This window comes from Scardinius erythrophthalmus, assembly GCF_964197995.2.
Source record: "Scardinius erythrophthalmus genome assembly, chromosome: 10".
Lineage (NCBI taxonomy): Eukaryota > Metazoa > Chordata > Actinopteri > Cypriniformes > Leuciscidae > Scardinius > Scardinius erythrophthalmus.
The window spans coordinates 29,850,889-29,869,314 of NC_138230.1; the positions used below are offsets into that span (position 1 = coordinate 29,850,889).

At 38.2% G+C, this 18,426-nt stretch overlaps 1 protein-coding gene across 3 annotated transcripts in view; it reads left to right on the forward strand.

The window, feature by feature from the left end:
* The first annotated feature begins 309 nt into the window (after nucleotides 1–309).
* The window catches only part of rnf19a (ring finger protein 19A, RBR E3 ubiquitin protein ligase), a 52,515-nt gene continuing 34,398 nt past the window's right edge, over nucleotides 310–18,426 (forward strand). For 2 of the 3 annotated variants that reach the window (XM_081377599.1, XM_081377600.1), the window contains exon 1: nucleotides 311–475. In XM_081377599.1, coding sequence (XP_081233725.1) covers nucleotides 445–475 — 31 coding nt within the window. In that variant the 5' untranslated portion in view covers nucleotides 311–444. Of the gene's footprint in view, nucleotides 476–18,426 lie in introns of all 3 variants that reach the window. The other variant, XM_081377598.1, reaches the window with a different exon arrangement.

Consider the following 18,426-nt stretch of genomic DNA (forward strand, 5'->3'; position numbering starts at 1 on the left):
AAAATATTAAACAAACGTATTTTCCTCATTTATAAACATAGCGTATTATAGCTGTCGTATTTGAGTTGAAGGAAATAATTTAATAAAAGAAGAGATGTTTTTGGCTCATTTTAAGAAATTAGCAAAGAAACACACTGGATTAAAGAGTACAAACAAATACCTTGAGTCTGGGGAAATGGGGCTATGTAAACATTATAAGAAGATTTGAGTAACGTTTTTACTACAATTATTGTTGCTTAGAGGAATTCACATCGACTCTCGCGAGATTTGAGTTTGAACTGATATGTGAGAAGAGAGCGAGACGGATGCCAGTGATTCAGAACGAGTGAGCGAGTGGAGGACGGGACACAGGACGGCCCGACTTCAGCCCTACAAAACAACTCCCTAAAGTAGCCTTCTTCTTACACTACACTCGGAGTTTTTTGCCTTTATTTGTTACTTGGAATGAAATGCTTTTACGCGGATGACTTGAAAGGTGAGTCGCCGTTGTATTTCATGGTATTAAAGGCTAGTTTGACGGGTTGGCTAACGGTCGTGTGTTCGCTTTCACAGTTTGCTCTCGCTGGCGAATGTGAAAGCGAACATTCACACTGAAATTATACAAAGACGATTCTCACATTTGTATTATTACAACAAATAACCGCCTATTCGATGTTGTACGCCCGCTAGCTGGTGTACAGGGAAGTGAAATCGCTTTAAAGGGCCTGTGGTGGTCCGACATTAGATGGACCTACCGTAGGCATGTAGCCAGCTATCGCATTGTCCATTTGTTTCTGTTGATCAGTTTAAATTCACACCTTTGTAACCAGGAAGTCTGCTCAAATGAAACATTTACCTAGCGTTATCGCTGCGGTTAAATGTCACTAAACCTTTGATCTGCTTTATACAGAGAGATTGTTTTTCTCTTGACTCATTGTTAATGGCTCAGTGGTTCACTTTGCAACAGATTGCACGCCTAATATTTATTTCAAGTTACACCAAATTGTAACTTAGTCGTTTGCTCAGTGTATTTAGACTGTTGCTTTTACATATTGTACGTTGGATTTTTTTTTCATGTAATGGCTAACTTAACTTACACGAACTAGTACACTTCTGTAGAAATCGAGTGTTTCGCTGTAAACGAGAATTCAGATATGTTGATAAATGTCTTACGTCATCCAGTCTGTGTGTATGTTCAAAGGCTTATTTAGTGGGTTATTCCCCAAGAGAGTTTATTGTAGTAATAGTGAGAATGAGCTAATTTGTTTCTTGGTTCATAGCTCTAGGATTCCCGCAAATGTTTTAGCTAAAACTAGAGTTAATCTCAGGACTATGGAAACTGGTGGTCGAGAGGTGTTGACCTGAGTCTGGTGTAAATGTTGATTCAGCGTCCACTTTCACTTATTATTCTAGGTCACTGTTAGAGGTGTCAGATAAAGAAATGTGAGGTTGTGGCCTTATGTGTGAACATACTGTCGTGTCAAAAACCCCGCAAAAATGAAGATCTCAAGAAGTTTGGTCTGTTTTCATCATTTTGGCAGTGGGGAAATGGAGGATTGGCATTTGGTGAAAATCTTGCATGGAAGCAGCTTATCTTCAATGTCTACCAATGTGGTCTGACACGGTTCATATTGTACCCCAGAGAAACAGCGGCTGACCACAGACATTTGTCATAGTGGATCACATAGTGTTTTTGAAATTATTATCTTGGGACCAAATAGACATTTGTCCTAATCAATTCAAATTATTTAATTTAAAATTTTTATTTTTATTTATATGGAAGTATACATTTCATTTTCTATTTTATGTTTATTTATATATGTAATTATGTATTGTGTAGACTCATCCAATGAGACATTGCATTCAGGATTTACATGATTTATCAGAAATATAATGAATTATAAATAAAGTCAGACTTAAAGCAACAAGTTTGATACTCACTCGTACCCTTTTTTTTTTTTCCTGGGTCAAATTTTTTGAACAACAAAGTTACACATTACATGGAAAAGGGACAGGTCTATTATTTAGCATTTACACTCCGAGACTTAACCTAATGCACAGATCATTTGACGTACAGTATCAAATCGTTTCGTTCTGTCCATTGCTATGGTTTATCACTGTCATATTGGATTCAATCATTTTAATATGGTTGCCAATCCAGAAACTTTAAAATGTGTAGCCTAGTTAGCAGCATGAAAAGAATATATTCTATACAGAAAGTGGGCAAAGATTGCTGCCTTTGTAATCACACTGAAACTGTTGATTACAACGCAAGGTACACAAAGTTGCACTCTTGCACCGAACCACTGTTTTGAGCGGTGTTGAGTGGATTCTGACTAACTAAACGCATCTGATTGGCCATTGCATATCTCGACAGATATGTCTATTGCCTACATTGCTCAATGCTGCAAAAAGCATTGTAAATAGAAACCTTTAATTTTCTTCACAGAGCGCTTACCTAAACACTTGCGGGAGCATTTTAAAGCAGCCGGCTATCAGCAGGTACTGGTACTGCAGTATCTTCACTTTAAATTATCAAGTAAATTTACAAAAAAAATATTTTTGGTGGCTGCCAAAATAATTTCAATACAGGAAAAACCCTGATTATGCCTATGTGCGTCATGCAAAGCAGTCTTTTATTTAGGATCAGGATTCAGATGTCCTCAATCTAGATCTCACTCTGCCACAGGTTAGACCAGTTTTGGCTAGTTGGAAACCACAAATGAGCAGAGGATCTGCTTGAGAAGGTTATGATGAAGTACTTTAGGAGAAAACCAGTCTGAGGTTGTGATCCGTGTGTGTTTATCTTGTTTACGAATTCCCCATGGTCTTGTTCTTGACCTTAATCAAAGTCTTGGGCTTGTTTTTCTCTGCGTAGTGGGAGAACAATGGGCGCTTTATGCCTGATCTGGAAGTGCCATGCAGTCAGGTGGCTTGCTAAACACACACCAAACTGAGCTAATAAGAGTTTGTGTATGTTAAAGGCCAGACATGCCTCAAAATGCCCAATGTGTGCTTACACAGAGTTAAAATGTGACAGAAAACTTTTTCCTACAAGAATTAATACTTAGTCTTTGCTGTAGAGACAAATGTTTTTGCCTGCCTCTGGTATGAGTGTCAAAATGAGCATTGGTTCTCATTTTGTAATGTAGTTGATGAATTCTTTGTATGTAGAGGTCAGGGCCTCATTATAGTGACCACAGCGTTTATGTGTGCACTCATAAGGCCCAACAATGCAATGGTTTCAAAGACCTCATTGGCAGTGCTGCAGCCACTTATCTAATGACTGGTTACTTTTTAATTTCTCTTATGACTTTCAAGCTGAGGATTCAATGTACCAGCATTCCAAATACTGCCAAGGGTTGTTCACTCAAAGGATGATAACTGTTCATTAGGGATGGGAACGACACGGGATTTGGGAAATCGACTGTCGAGGCCCATGTGTCGACTTTTTGTCGGATTGTCGGCCTTTTTTTTTCTTTTTTTTTTTAAAGAGCAGCAGCAATGGGGAGGGTGGAAAATATTCTACATCAGGGTTCGAAATTAAGGCCAAATGCGGGTAGATTTTCTGTTTGGCGAGTAAATCTCAAAAGGCTATCCGCCACACTGGCGGGTGAATGTTCATAACAAAATATGAAATTTTAAGCGCGCACGCACGAGCAGAGAGAGCGAGTCCCGGCCAGGCGTCCTTTTGACAAGCGTCCTTGACAGGGCGGCCAGAGCTTCTTTGCAGCTCAAGTCGGCGGCGGTGTGTACGTACCTGGCTACAGTTAACGCTCTTTCTGTTGACGGCGCTGGGGAAAAAACTCCCGCCACTGTAAGAAGCTGTCGCCGCCCATTTGTGCCCTCCTGCGCACCCATCAAAGCCGTGCAGAACGTGCAGAACGTTCAGCACTCGCGGATCGTGCATATTTCCGCTGCTGCTTCTGTTTACACACCATGGTCGTTCTTTTCTCGAGAAAAGGAGTTTTCTCATAGCGTTTGCAACGCAATACTCGTTCCCTTATCTCTCAGGGAACCGAGGTTAACCGAGGAAATGTAATAAATTAAAAGCCAAAAAAAAAAAAAATGCAATTTGGAAATCCCACAAGCCCCACCCCCTCGACATGTCGACACTCTATTTTTTTTGTCAAAAAATCGGCCCGGGCATTTTCGCCCAGACCGGCCCACTATATGATCATAAACACCACCCATCTTTGCACGACCTTATTTATGCATACCAACTCCTATTAATTAAAACCACTAATGCCATGTAATTTGGTGAGTATAGGAACGAGTGAGAGTTAACAGATGAAATAAGTCCAAATTTGATATTTATTAATACAGTTGAACTATAACTCCACAGTGGTGAATCCTAAAACAAGCTATAAGTGGCTCTGGCATAGCAATACAAGTGTTTCTTACAGGATTTTTTGTTAAAACTATGGTGGTGTGACCCCGTTCCTTCTAGGGGGGTTCGGGGGCATGGCCCCCCGTGATAATTTTTTTGCATTTTAATGTTAAATTCATCAATCTGGTGCACTTTGAGAGTTCAAAATTAAAAGGTCCAACCCATATTCAGTGTGCAAATTAAACAAAGAAAAATTCAAACCTCTTTTAGTTGGTCTATTAGTGTCTATTTACATTACACCTACTACATAATAATAGTTATAATATTAATCCAATGACAGTAATAGCCATATTTTGTAAAACAAATGCACTAAAAAATAAAGGAAACTTTCATAATTAGTGTTGTACCAATTTCTATATTTGAAAGAGATAAGCACATGATCTTTTATTTTGACGCAAACTGCATCAAGCTTTTATTTTGGCGGAAAACATGGTTTACAAACGCCTCTTATTCAATTTCTAGTGAATTGCAGTAATCGTCAACTATGCAGATGTGGAAATAATCTGTAACTGGGTTATGGGTTCCTACACTCATGATATCATGGCCTAATCAGTGTTTTGAAAGTAATGCTGCTTACCGCAGACTCTACACTCTCTCATCTCTCTCCCGATCCTCCGTCCTCACTATCATCATCTGCCGCTGGAGCTGATGAAGGTCAGAAAACATATATTTTGACACAGTTTACAGTGTCTGCTTTAAGGGCCTGGTTCTATTTTTTCACGCTATTTCTCTGCACATTCCTTGCGTTTCTTCTCCATCTCGCTGACTAGGGCTGTGACGGTGGCAGTTTTTTACCACCGCGGTAGTAATGGACCCAAATACCGGCGGTGTTGCGGTGGTTGGTTGGGGGGGGGGGGGGGTTGTTGTTTAAAAAAAAAAAGAAACAACACACTAAAGTCTGAGAAGCATTGAAATAAATATCAGTAAATACTGGTAACTTACATAATATAATAAAGTTGCATCTATAAAAAAAAAAAAAAAAAAAAAATTTCCACACAAAGGCGCGTGATAAAGCCTACCGCTCTGCGCTTTGAGAGGGATGTGGACACGAGCAGGAAAGAGACCATCGATCTCGTTTCTGATATCCTCATGTTTTCTACTTGTAAAAGGTATGAAGAGCGAATTTTATCTTCCACAAGGGCAAGGCATTTAAGCTGTTTGCGCGCTGCCAGAGAAAGCAAAACTAAAATCACCCGCGCGTGTGAAACGCGCTTTACAAAATGAACTTGACGCGCCTTACCAATTATCATATGTCTAAAAAGCACAAACTGTTAAAAATAATTTGACTTACAAGTAAAAATGTTGGCTATCTGTCCTACAGCGTTTTTCTACTTTAACACAGTAAAGAATACGAAAATAATCGACCTAAAAGCGAACAAAGGAAGAAACGTTTAACGCGTCTTTGGGTGAGACGCGAGTGAAGATATGGAAAAAGAAAAAAGAGATTCCATGCAGGGATGAGTCACGATTTTTGAATATTCGATTAGTTGATTTAATTATAGAATATCTAATGTTCTAATGTCTGTTGTGCGATCATTCTCTAAAATAAAATCTCCATGTTCTGGTGCTGATGCAGTGGTGACGAGTTCATGTAACCGGAGGGTGACGCAGTGCTGCAAATAACGCACATAACAGCTGTCACAAAGAACCGGCAAAAGTAATGATTATGAACGTGTCAAATATAGCAAGGAGACATTTGAATTGTTTATTAATAAAGTGTTTTGTGTGCGTGTGTGTGTGTCAGTGTCGAGCTGCAAATATGAAGTTGACGATGCTCACTCTTGAAGTGAACGCGCCTGAGAAATGCACACTTCATACGGAAAACATAAGCATATGCTAGTCGGTTTATTTTCGTTTTGAATTGTTTTGTTTAAAAGTAGATAATTCAAGCTTTCTATAAGGAATAACTAATGGAATATTTTTAAATTCGCTAATAATCGGGTGACCAGATCGCAAACCAGAATTCAAAGCCGACAAAGCTTAAGTTTATGGGCTCACGTAGGCTACAACTCTCTCATTCGTCATGAATTCAAACTTTTCCATGGCTGCGATATAACATTTAATTGCTAACCTATTATTTCTTTTGTAAACAACGCTTTGTGTGTCATAATATTAATGTAAAACAGCATTCATATACAAATTTTTTTTTTAGGCAAAACACCGCCGGTACTACTCAGCCACCGCGGTGGCGCTATACAACCGCGGTGGTGCGGTTGTCAAGTTTACCGGCACAGCCCTATCGCTGACTATTTTGACAGATACACACTGACACTGCTGCACGCTCGCTCACTCGTTTAAAGTTGTGATTGGGCCAGCCCAGTGTCAATCAAGAAAAGAGCCAATGGGCCGCTGATCTACGTGTTTCATGGGCTGGTCTGTCAGAAAAAAAAACTAACACTGACTTTGGCCAATGCATTAAACCGGCACAAACCCAGCGCCGCCAATTAAGCAAAACAAAACAAAACGAATGGGCCGCAGATGTACAAATTTTATGGGCCGTTAAAAAAAAAAAAATTATGAGTATGAGATATATCGGCCCAAAAAGCACGTCGGCCCACCGGGCATCTGCCCGGTATGCCCAATGGCCAGTCCAGCCATGACATCTTCTATTAGTTTTAGTAATCATTTTAAATCTACATTACCACTATAACGAAACTGAGGAACGATATCATTGGAATCAATTTCAGAAAAAAAAAAAAAATTCTAGCTGATGAACGATAGCATTGAAAGAATCCAACCGAATTTAAAGAGTGGAAGAACGGCAATAAATTAAAGCCCGTTCTATATGACGCATAGGGCTGAACAATTTTGGAAAATAAACAAATTGCTATTTTTTTTATTTACCAATATTGCGATTTAATGTTTTTTTAATAAAGTTTTTAACTTCTGTATTCAACAAAGACAATCAATAGGTCCTAAATAATTGTGGCCTATAGTATGGCCTACACAATATTATATACAGTAGATTAAACATAAACTGTTCTTTCCTGTAGGCCAGGCCTAGGCTATATCAGGGTTTTTCCTGGGTCAAAATTCTGCAATAACCCGTCAGAAAAAAAAAAAAAAATTAGGCCTAAGTCACGGTGATCATTGTTTTCATGATCGCTGTCACGTCAGAGTACTTACATCCCTAATACAGAGGCCCTTCATAATGCAGAGGGCAACTTAGCATTGGCCCTATAGAATGCAGCATTTAATAAACAGCTGTTGTACTAAATTCTGCTGAAAGAAATTTAGTGCCGAGTCATGATAGTATATATATCGTATTGTAGCATCTATATCGGGATACATATCGTATTGTGACTTTGTTGCTGATACACAAACATTATATTGTTATAGTTAGCTTTATAGTTGCCACTTGGTGTGGGGCTGCTGGTTTTTTTTTTTTTCTAAATAGCGCTGTAATAGCATTTTATTTTGTTAGTTAAATTTACTTGTCCCATATCCCAATGTTTTCTGTACATGAAAATACTTTTCTGTGCTCCTCTTCCCGCATTTCTGAAAGGGAGAATTTTTATCTACCGCTGTGGTGACTGTCTTGTGACACAGTGTTCAGGAAATCCAGGGAGACACGTGTTTGTTAAAGGAAGTGTGTACATAGTGTCTGTGTAACTCCATTACTATGAATTTTAATCTGGCAAGGCTTTATTAAATGTACTGTAAACAGAATCTGCCCTTTTGAAAAGGACAATGAACATGAATCACCTGGCGTTCATGTAGGAGAATAAACGCAACTGATATTGTTGATTTATGTATACTGAATTCTTCCACGTAAACCACTTATGCATTTACGTCATTTTGCACGAAAGCTCAACTGTAATTTCCTAAAAGCTACAGATAAATCTGACCTGAACACTTTCACTTTCGCAAGAGCGCTCTATATACGGAGACTAGTGGAACATGATGGCGATGCGCTGTTATGAAAACCACATGAATGCAGTAATTTTGATGCGGAGGCATGACTGCTTTTTACATTTGTTTCAATTTGTTTGTAACACAGTTGCCAGTTGAAGTTTAAAATTAAACTTCTACATTCATGCTCACACACAGTTGATATTTTCAGCTTCACTTTCCCAAGCAGACATTGTGTACAGCAGCCGCTTATAGAAAGTCTCTGTTTAGCTCTCATCAATTGGAGATAAATCTTACTGCTGAATGACCTGGGGAGGCCAGCTGAACTTGCAGCGTCTGGATCTGGTGGTGACGTCTTAATCTCCGTCCTTCATTCAGGATCTGAGAGGGAAGCTCCTTTTAGATTAGCCACTCAACCTACAGCAGTATTACTATCATTCAATAGAGTTTGTTAATCTTGCTGTGTATCATGATATTATAATGGCAGTGTTGGGGAAGAAGCTTGAAATCTGTCGATTCCCAATCATAATTTCAGTTTGTAAGGTAAGTTTCACTACAGTCAAGCCATTGTTCTGCTAGATTAATAAGTTACTAACAAGCTACTAAAAATACATTGCAGCTATTTCTGCAGATAGTATCTTGATGCAGTCAGAGCCTGATTTATCGGGCACAAAAAGTTAGGGTCCTTAGAGTAACAGCCTTAAAGGGATCGTTCACCCAAAAATGAAAATTAGCCCGTTTACTCACCCTCAAGTCATCCAAGGTGTATATGATAGGGATGGGCATTTTTTTAAATATTGTTTTTGAACATTCAGGCTCATAAAAAACGAATATTTGTTTATTTAAAGGAACCATAAGATTGTGGCCAAAACTGGTACTGCAATCACTTTCAAAATTGTTGCTGCATACCCCTCTGACACTGGGTAGTTGCGCCCCTGCATACATATACACTCGAGTCAGAATATGGTTATCATGTTTATATTGTTTCATGTTCTTGTTGAGAAAAACAATAATATCCACATGTTCGGGTGAGAAAACGCGCTGCGCTAACAGACGTTGCAGAGACGTAAATATAACTGTGTGCCAAGCTAAGTTTCTAACAGCACTTTGCATTTTCTGTTCTTAAACCCTTCTCCCTCGACGAAACTTAAAGGAAGCATATGTCTCAATTTTGCTATCAGATAAGGTATCATCTCTGATCACTCGCGCTACAGCTACGCTTACCTGCAGTCGTGAATGCAGTGATGGACAGCTGTCTTTCCTCATTCGACTAGTGTTTGGATTTCATGTGATTTCTCATTGTGGTGGTGATATTATGATAATTCAGTTTCATTAATTAAATTGATTAAAAGTAATTCCATTTTGTAATATCATTTAGTAAGATCATTTTCATAAGTAATTCCAAACTTCACGAGGCAGACGATGACACTATGAGATCAAATACAATCCACTTGTTAAACGCACTCTACAGCGCCACCCAGTGCATTTAATTATAACTGAGTTTTAGTGCTTGGTAATTATTATGGATTCACTGCATTTACGGCCAGCAAAACAACATATTAAAATTTAAATGGTATTTTATTTTTCGATTAATAATTACAGATTGAAAATTCGAATATTCGTGCACGTTCCTAGTATATGACATTCTTCTATCAGACGAATACAATCGGAGTTGTATTAAAAAATGTCAGTGAATAGCCGTTTCCGTTTCCGTCCATAAAAGTGTATCTATCCTTCATAAAAGTGCTCCACACGGCTCTGAGGGGTTAATAAAGGCCTTCTGAAGTGATGAGTATGTGTAAGAAAAATATCCATATTTAAAACTTTAAAGTAAAATATCTAGCTTTCGGCCAAACGAACATACGGATTCCACTCAAGTCTAAAGCGCAACTTGTGCGAGTAATGTGACATACTGCTGATATTTACACTACGCCACGACGCACTACGCTACCTCTGACATCACAAGTAGAGTAAGTTGCGCATTAGGCGCAAGTAGACTGCATACTCATCGCTTCGCTTCAGAAGGCCTTTATTAACCCCTCGGGGCCGTGTGGAGCTCTTTTATGATGGACAGATGCACTTTTATGAACTTCAAAACAGAAACGGCCATTCACTGCCATAATAAAGCTTGGAAGAGCCAGGACATTTTTTAATAACTCCGTTTGTATTCGTTTGAAAGAAGAACGTCATATACACCTAGGATGACTTGAGGGTGAGGAAATCATGGGCTAATTTTAATTTTTGGGTGAACTTTCCAGCTTTATATAGGCTACACCAAATGCAACTAATAAAAATTAGAAAACACCCTAATTTGTCCACCTTGTTTTTAATTTAAGATTGGCTGTGGCCATTTGTAACTTGAATGTAAAAGGCTTCCGCTGTCATCCGCTTCCAATTATTAAATAGTTTTACAGTTTACTGCATTTTGTAATTATTAGTTATTTACTTATAGTGGCTAATAAATCTGAAGTCTCGCACATTTATGGAAAGTAGTTTACTTATGCATTGCGAAATAAGGTGGATATACCTGAGTTGAAAATGTAGTAATGGATTTTCAGATTTTTTTTTGCTAAGTATTGGTTTTACTTGACAAACTAGCCAACTGAATGAATGAATTGTACCTCCAAATGCCATTTTGAGTGAACGTTTTAGGAGGGCATTAGACTGTTTCTTCAGCTTGTCTCATGAGCAGCTTGCACAATAAAGTGTGATGACATAAACGCTGACAGTTATCACAATACTCTAGTACTTGTCCGAAATCTAGCTTATTACTGGAAAAGCTATTTAAAAAAAGTTTTACTGAAAAGTTAAGTTAGTTGGATCATTACTCCCCAACACTGCCAACCAAAGTATTGATGTTTAACTGTTTATTCTGTTCTGTATGTAAATGCACAGGATACTGAGCTATTTTGGTTTTATTTTGTCTCTTGGCACAAGCACCGCCTGCTAGCCAGAGGTCATTTTGCTTGGTAAATATTGTATAAGGGCCATTGAACACTGCTAGTTGTAGCTCTGCCTGTACTTGTTAAGTATCCTGTGTACTTTCTATGGTTAGATTGGAATGGAGACGGATTATACCAAACCTGAATAAGCCTTTTATTTTAGCTGCTCAGCTGACAGCAGTTTAGAAAGCTCAGGGCTTTTGGATTTGGTGTGTCATGCTTAATATCTGATCAAAGCTCTGTGTCCAGTATAAGTATCAGTGTGATCATACAAGGTGAAACATGGTGAGTGATCAAGAAGTAACAGGGCAGGCATTAGGAGTAGACCAAATGTACGTTGTCACGCTGAGGAAGTCTGTCCTCAGTGAAGAATGTTCTAGGAAATTGCTTTAATAAGCTCATTACAGAAATCCCACTGCATTCTGTACACATGCCTGCTTCTCCGGAGCTGCACACAGGATGCCAGCTTCTGAGAGATGTGTGTGTGTGTCCCAGCTGGGACAGTGGCAAGCGGACAGTCTCCTGCTGGCATAATCAGCAATTGTGCTGATGAAGAAAAGCCTTTTTGGTATCTTTGTGAACACACAAACACAGAGCAGATGAACTTAGCCTCACAAAATGCTTAGCTGCTGACATCATTTCCTCCCGGCCCTCAGCTGACTGGAAAAAAGAAGGGTAGGAGTAGAATGTTTTATACTGTGCTGGTGTCTCCGCCCTGGCTGTTACTTTGACTGCTCTTTCTCAGTTGCTTTGGGTAGAGGGTAATTCTTTGCAACTTAGCTGGTTTACATGCTTCCATGTAGTTACTGTAGTGGCCCTATAAATCTTAAAATGTCTCGCTTATGTGAGCTGTTCTTTATGATGCTGGCTGCTATTTTATATGAGCCAAATGGCTTCCTTGTGCAGTGTTTCCCACAGGATTTTGTGAAACTGTGGTAGGTGCACATTGGTCCCTAGGGTATGCAGAAGAAAATTACCCTAAATTTCTTTCCCCCCTCTCGGAATTTTTTTTTGTACACTTCAAAGTTAAATTCATCTATCTTGTGCACTTTGAGAGTTCAAAATTAAGAGATCCAACCCATGTTCAGTGTGCAAATTGAACAAAGAAAAAGTTTGTGCTTTGTCTTGAATCTGGACTCAAATCTCTTTTCAGCTGTGACACAATGTCTGTCTACACTACATAATACTACTGCTACTACTAATAATAACTAGGGCTGCAACGATTCATCGAGTTACTCGATTTACTCGATTACAAAAATTCCTCGAGGCAAAAACTCTGCCTCGAAGCCTCGTTAAATTCTTATGAAGCGCACTATACGCGCAGGGATCTGATTTCACACGGACCGTTGTTCAATGTTCAGGAAGCACACCATAGCGCGTGATAGATTTTGAATTTATTTGGCGCGATGGCAGAGAGTAGATGTCCATAAACGGCAGAGAATGTCTAAAGTTTGGGATCGCTTCCTTTCAGCGTCGCTGAATCAAGGTAACGATTCTGTCCCCCGCATTTTTTTTGACCCAGCGCCAATATTTTCGCCCGTGCCGAAGCCTATGATGTTCGCTGAATTTAATCCCACACTGTATTTGTAGTGATGTCGTGATGCGGTTTGACTAGATATGATGTTTAGCTTTGATGTTTTTAAGAAGTAAACGTATAGCCTAAAGAAAGAACCCCTTCACACACACACACACACACACACACACACACACACACACACACACACACACACACACACACACACACACACACACACACACACATGCACCCTTCGTCTCTCTAACGCGCCAGTCAGACCAATTGCGGCAATGCATCACATATGCTTAAACTTTTATTTAGCCACGCAACAATAATTTCAGCATGCATTCACTGTATTCACCGAGACGTGATGGAGGAACAAATATTGTATTGCAGTCTTTGCGAGACCTTGTTTATAGGCTATGTCACGTCTACCAAATAGTTACAGACAACAACAAAAAAATGAAACTCCCCACCAGCCTGCTTCTCCAAATCCACTCGTACTTTTGGGGAAGACATAATCGGCTACCAAAGTAATTGAGCATAGAACATTTTAAATTAACAAAAAAAATATAATACTACAAAACGTGCTAATATACTTCAACTAGCCTAAGTGAAAAACAAAATGCTGTTCTTTTTCTATTTAATAAAATGCATATTTGCAATAAAACATTCCCCTTTTCAAAGCTACACTTATTTTTTTTTTATAAATTGTATACATTGTGTACCTGTTTGGCTTGATATTTTATATTCATTTCATTTATTTTTGTTCTCCGGTGGGTAATTTGCAGAAGGTGCAATCCTTTTTTTGTAATGTTGTATTAAGAAGACAAAACTAAGACCAAATGGCCTTTACTATTTAAGTTTGTATTCATAGTTTTACATGTTATAGGCTACATGTTTTACAGTATAAAGTTGACTTAACTGTATTGTTATATAATTGTTGGCACTGGCACTTATAAACACTAAATGGGTAAAAATTACAATAAATAGGCTTAGTTTTGAAGCCAAATGTTGGAGTTTTTCAGCCACATCATTTTCGTTACGCATTATTTGTTTTGGTTGTTTAAAAACACACTAAAAGTTTTTATCCGATTACTCTATTAATCGATCGATTAAGTGCTAGATTAATCGATTACAAAAAGAATCGATAGCTGCAGCCCTAATAATAACGTTATAATATTAGAATATTATTCAGATGATAGTAAGAGCCATAAAACAAAATGAGCTGAAAAATAAATTAAACTTTTATAATTAGTTCTGTCCTAATTTCTATCTAGGCATGTGCCGGTATAAAATTTTCATGCTGCGATTAATTGATTGAGCTTTTATCACGGTATACGGTATTATCACGATATTTTAATTGCTCAAGAGAAATGGATGGAATGGGAGGGGATGTAGAAAAAAAAACTTGCATCACAATAGGTGTAATTGTGATTGCCAAAACATTTGGTAAGGCCATCCTTAAAAATATTTTGGTTTGCAGTAACAGCAAAAAAAAAGAAAAAAAGGGTCGGTAGGTAGGTCTTTATTTTTTTATATATATAAAAAATAATATAAAAAAGTATATATTTTTTTAATAATAAAAAAAAAATCGGGGTCGGGGGGGTCTTGAGAGAACATTTTTCACCGATGTCTAGGGGCTGTTTACACCAGGCCACTTTGCGTTTTCTCAGATCGGATTGCAATCTGATTGATCAAAACGATTCAATTATTTACACCTGGTTACATAGATGTGTGTTGTTGTTTTTTTTTGCGGATATAACCGATCTTCAATTCCCGCTATATGCAGATTTAATGCAGTGCACCGAAAGCAACAGTTATTATTTTATTGGTCAACAGCTAAAATTTCTGAATCAAAGCCCGCAATAAGAGAAAGCGGAAACAGCCCTGGTAAGATCATTTCGTTTCTTTACATTTAATAAAGATGTCGTGTGTTAAGCGTCTGCGACTTACTTTCACTTTGATTTGCGATAGCACGTTGATGCTTAGCTTCTCATCTGCGGCGATGCGTGTTGCAGTAGCGTCGTCATTACTGACTAAAACATGACATGTAGCCTATATAACACGCTTTCACATGTTTATTTTTTAATAAACCATATTCAACAACATATAAAAATGAAATAATCTTTAGAGTAAAGCCGCAGCCATCATTACCAAGCGCGAACCATTGACAGTGAATGAAACGGAGCGATCTTAGCCTGCAGGCCGTAGTGTGACATGCGTAAACCTGGTGTAAACATAATGACGCGCCACGAGTTTTTATTTAAAAGAAAGAACGTAGCTTATGTTTGTATGTATGTCTAAGCAATTTATATTCACAATACTTAATAACTAATATTATTTTATTGCATTTGTATTAGTTGTTTGAAGAGTTAAAAAAAATTGGTCGGTCTTAACGCAAGTTTACAACCGGCAAGTCGGTTGGACTAAAAGGGGAAATAAATAAATAATTGGGTCGGTACTAAATTGACAGGGTCGGTCGGGTTACGGCAAACAAGAATATTTTTAAGGATGGCCTAACTAAACAGAATTTTACACAATTTTCTGGATTTCAATTCAATTCTTGGGATTTGATTTCAATCTTGATTCAATATTGACTCTTTGGATAAATATTAGGTCGGCTACAGTAGATAAGCCTACATGTTAATTTTTCTTAAGAAAAAATAGGCTGTATCTCACATAATGCTGTAAACATACAGAGAGCCCTGTCAGCTGGTATCATTAAAGGTTAAAAATTAACAAATTAAATTAAATATAATTTGGTTTTCATTATAATAACAATTATGACACAAGTAAAAATATAATACAAATGTAATATAGTGCACATATTTAGCAAAATACTCCTCTTATAGCTATTTTTTCTAGTCAACTAACATGTTGGTCATTAAATGGCTTTCCTGAGGTAAATGTAACGTTCTGTGACATAATTGTTCATCTGCAGTTTTATTGACCTCTTTTCGTGGTTGAAAAACACTGATTGATCGATATTATGTATGAGGCATTATAAATACCTTTCGGTAAGTTGTACGGTATCTTTAAATTAAAAGTAACAGATGATCGGTAGAGGTCGACCGATATGGTTTTTTTCAGGCTGATGCCGATGCCGATCTTTTGAAATCCGGGTCGGCCGATGGCCGATAAATGCTGCCGATTTATTTTGGCCGATTATGTGCTTGTTTTTAACCTCTATTTGAAAGATAAAATGTAACACAAATAATTACTTAAGATAGGGTGACCATACGTCCTCTTTTTCCAGGTCATGTCCGGCCGGGATTTCGAGATCGCCCAAAATATCCGGGATTCGGCTTTTGCTTTCTCGTCGCCATTCATTTTGTTTACATGCACACCTTTTGATTCAATAGGACTGAATTAATTCCGATTGGTGAATCTGAATGTAGTGTTTACATGAACGCTAAACAAGTGATCGGTTGCTAAGAAAATTCCTGTGTTTTCGTCTCGATCGGGATCCGTGTGAAGCAGAATGCATGACCTGCAAAGCTGGCATGTACGTGTCAGTGTCAAATAATGTAATAAACATAATGAATGGTGACTGTAGAAAGCAAAAGCCGAATCCCGGATATTTTGGGCGATCTCGAAATCCCGGCCGGACATGACCTGGAAAAAGAGGACGTATGGTCAACCTACTTAAGATAGACACAATTTCTCAACAAAAACATTTATTGAACACTTTACCAATCTGCACTTGTACAAAAGACAAAAAGACCTTGAGATATGTTTGGTAATTGTACCTGAATGAATTGAAAATTAATTTGCTACATTTCAGATTAATATATTTGTTTTCCTTAACATTTTAATTAACAGTAACTTATGGTGCGTTCAAGTCATCTCGTATAGATCGTATTTACGAGTTGAACGCACTTGAACGCCACCACAATGTCGTAAATACCAGTGGGGAGCTCGGGATTTTCTCTAAGCTCCGATCTTTACGAGTTGGGGGCGTGTCAGTAATTAACATGGCGGAATACACAATACGTAAAGGTATTTAGCTGTGATATTGTCAGGCTTTTCTATTAACAGCTCAGTTAGCTAATCGCCAACACAGAATATGATAGTATTATAATATAACAATGCAACATGTAACGATGTGTTGGCAGTGGCTTCATAAATTAATTAAAAACATAAAAATACAAAGTACACCTGTTGTACATTTCTTTGTTCTTCATTTTCTAGAACAAGAGTTTAAGAACCTTACTGTTTTTTTGTGTAATTAATTAAGAGAAAGTACTCCGCCATTTTGCTCCGATGAAAGTGACTTGAACGCACATGCCGTTATAAGCGCGACTTCCCACCTCGTACGTACGAACTTCCCAGGAGGACTTGAACGCACCAATAAACACTTTGCAGTTTGAATGATGTCCTGATAAACACACACGCGCGCGTTTGCACACAAATATAAGTAAACACTTTGCGACTTTAAACACACGCGACTTTTCGATCTCGATCGCGCCCGCGACCCACTCTCACTCTCACTCTCACTCTCACTCTCACTCTCACTCTCACTCTCACTCTCACTCTCACTCTCACTCTCACTCTCTCTCTCTCTCTCTCTCTCTCTCTCTCTCTCTCTCTCTCTCTCTCTCTCTCTCTCTCTCTCTCTCACTCACAACATATTCCAGCATTGCAATCTTAACATCGCAGCCGGAGCTAAAGCGGAGCTAAAGCGGAGCTACAGATTAGGTGTCCCTAAAGAACCCGCGTATCTAACTGTAGTTCCGTATTACTTTGCACGCGAGTTTTATTTATTTTTATAGCGTGTATTCTCCGTGGAAATGTATTCTCCTAGTCTACAGTGAAATACAGTCACACATTACACTACTGTTTGGCCAGCATTTTAACCGTGTTTAATCCAGCTACTAGCTAACGGAATGCTAAAGTTAACTGCTTACTAGTGTCAAGTGCAGCGAAGCGATGTTTCTGTTATTCGAACGTCCGTTTTCAGAGCATCCAAGAGAAGCACAGACATAACAGTAGCACTGAAATGAAGCACAGAAATGCGCGTTGATATTCGGTCCGGTAAATAACGGTCGTTAAGGCACCAGTGCCGTATTAGCACCGGGTCTGTCTGTAGCTACCCAACCCTAGCGACAATGACGCTAGCAAAGCAAAGCCAGTCACTAGCATATAGTTGGTCTCTTTTTTTTTTTTATTACTTATTTCTCTGCATTGAGTGACAACCCTTTCAAATATAAGACACACAAACAGAACAAATAAAAGTCTCAGATTCACTGTCTGTAAATTCTTGCTTACTTATTGTGACATGATAGCAACCCTTCTGCTGTGCTAATGCAACCTCAACTACGCTATCAATATCAAAGTAGCCGAACGTCATGTCGCCTATTCATGTTTTTTCTCTAATTTGGCAGTAACTAGGGCTGCAACTAACGATTATTTTGATAATCGATTAATCGGTCGATTATTTTTACGATTAATCGATTAATCGGTTTATGTAATTATATTTTAGTTTTGCCCATTTTTTTCCCAAGTAAATTATTAACAAAGGGTCTTTATCATTCAACATAGACTTTTTAGAGATTTTAACCATTTTGCATTGTCAAATCCTCATCAAAAACATACTTGGAGTTGTGTTTTATTATGTGTTAGTAATCCTTTGTCGAACTCTTCTGCAATCAAAACACTGACCCATACGTACTCTAGCAAATTTCACAAGGAGATTTCAAATAGTTTTCACCATGGCTGTCCTTAGGGCTACTAAAGTAGTTTAA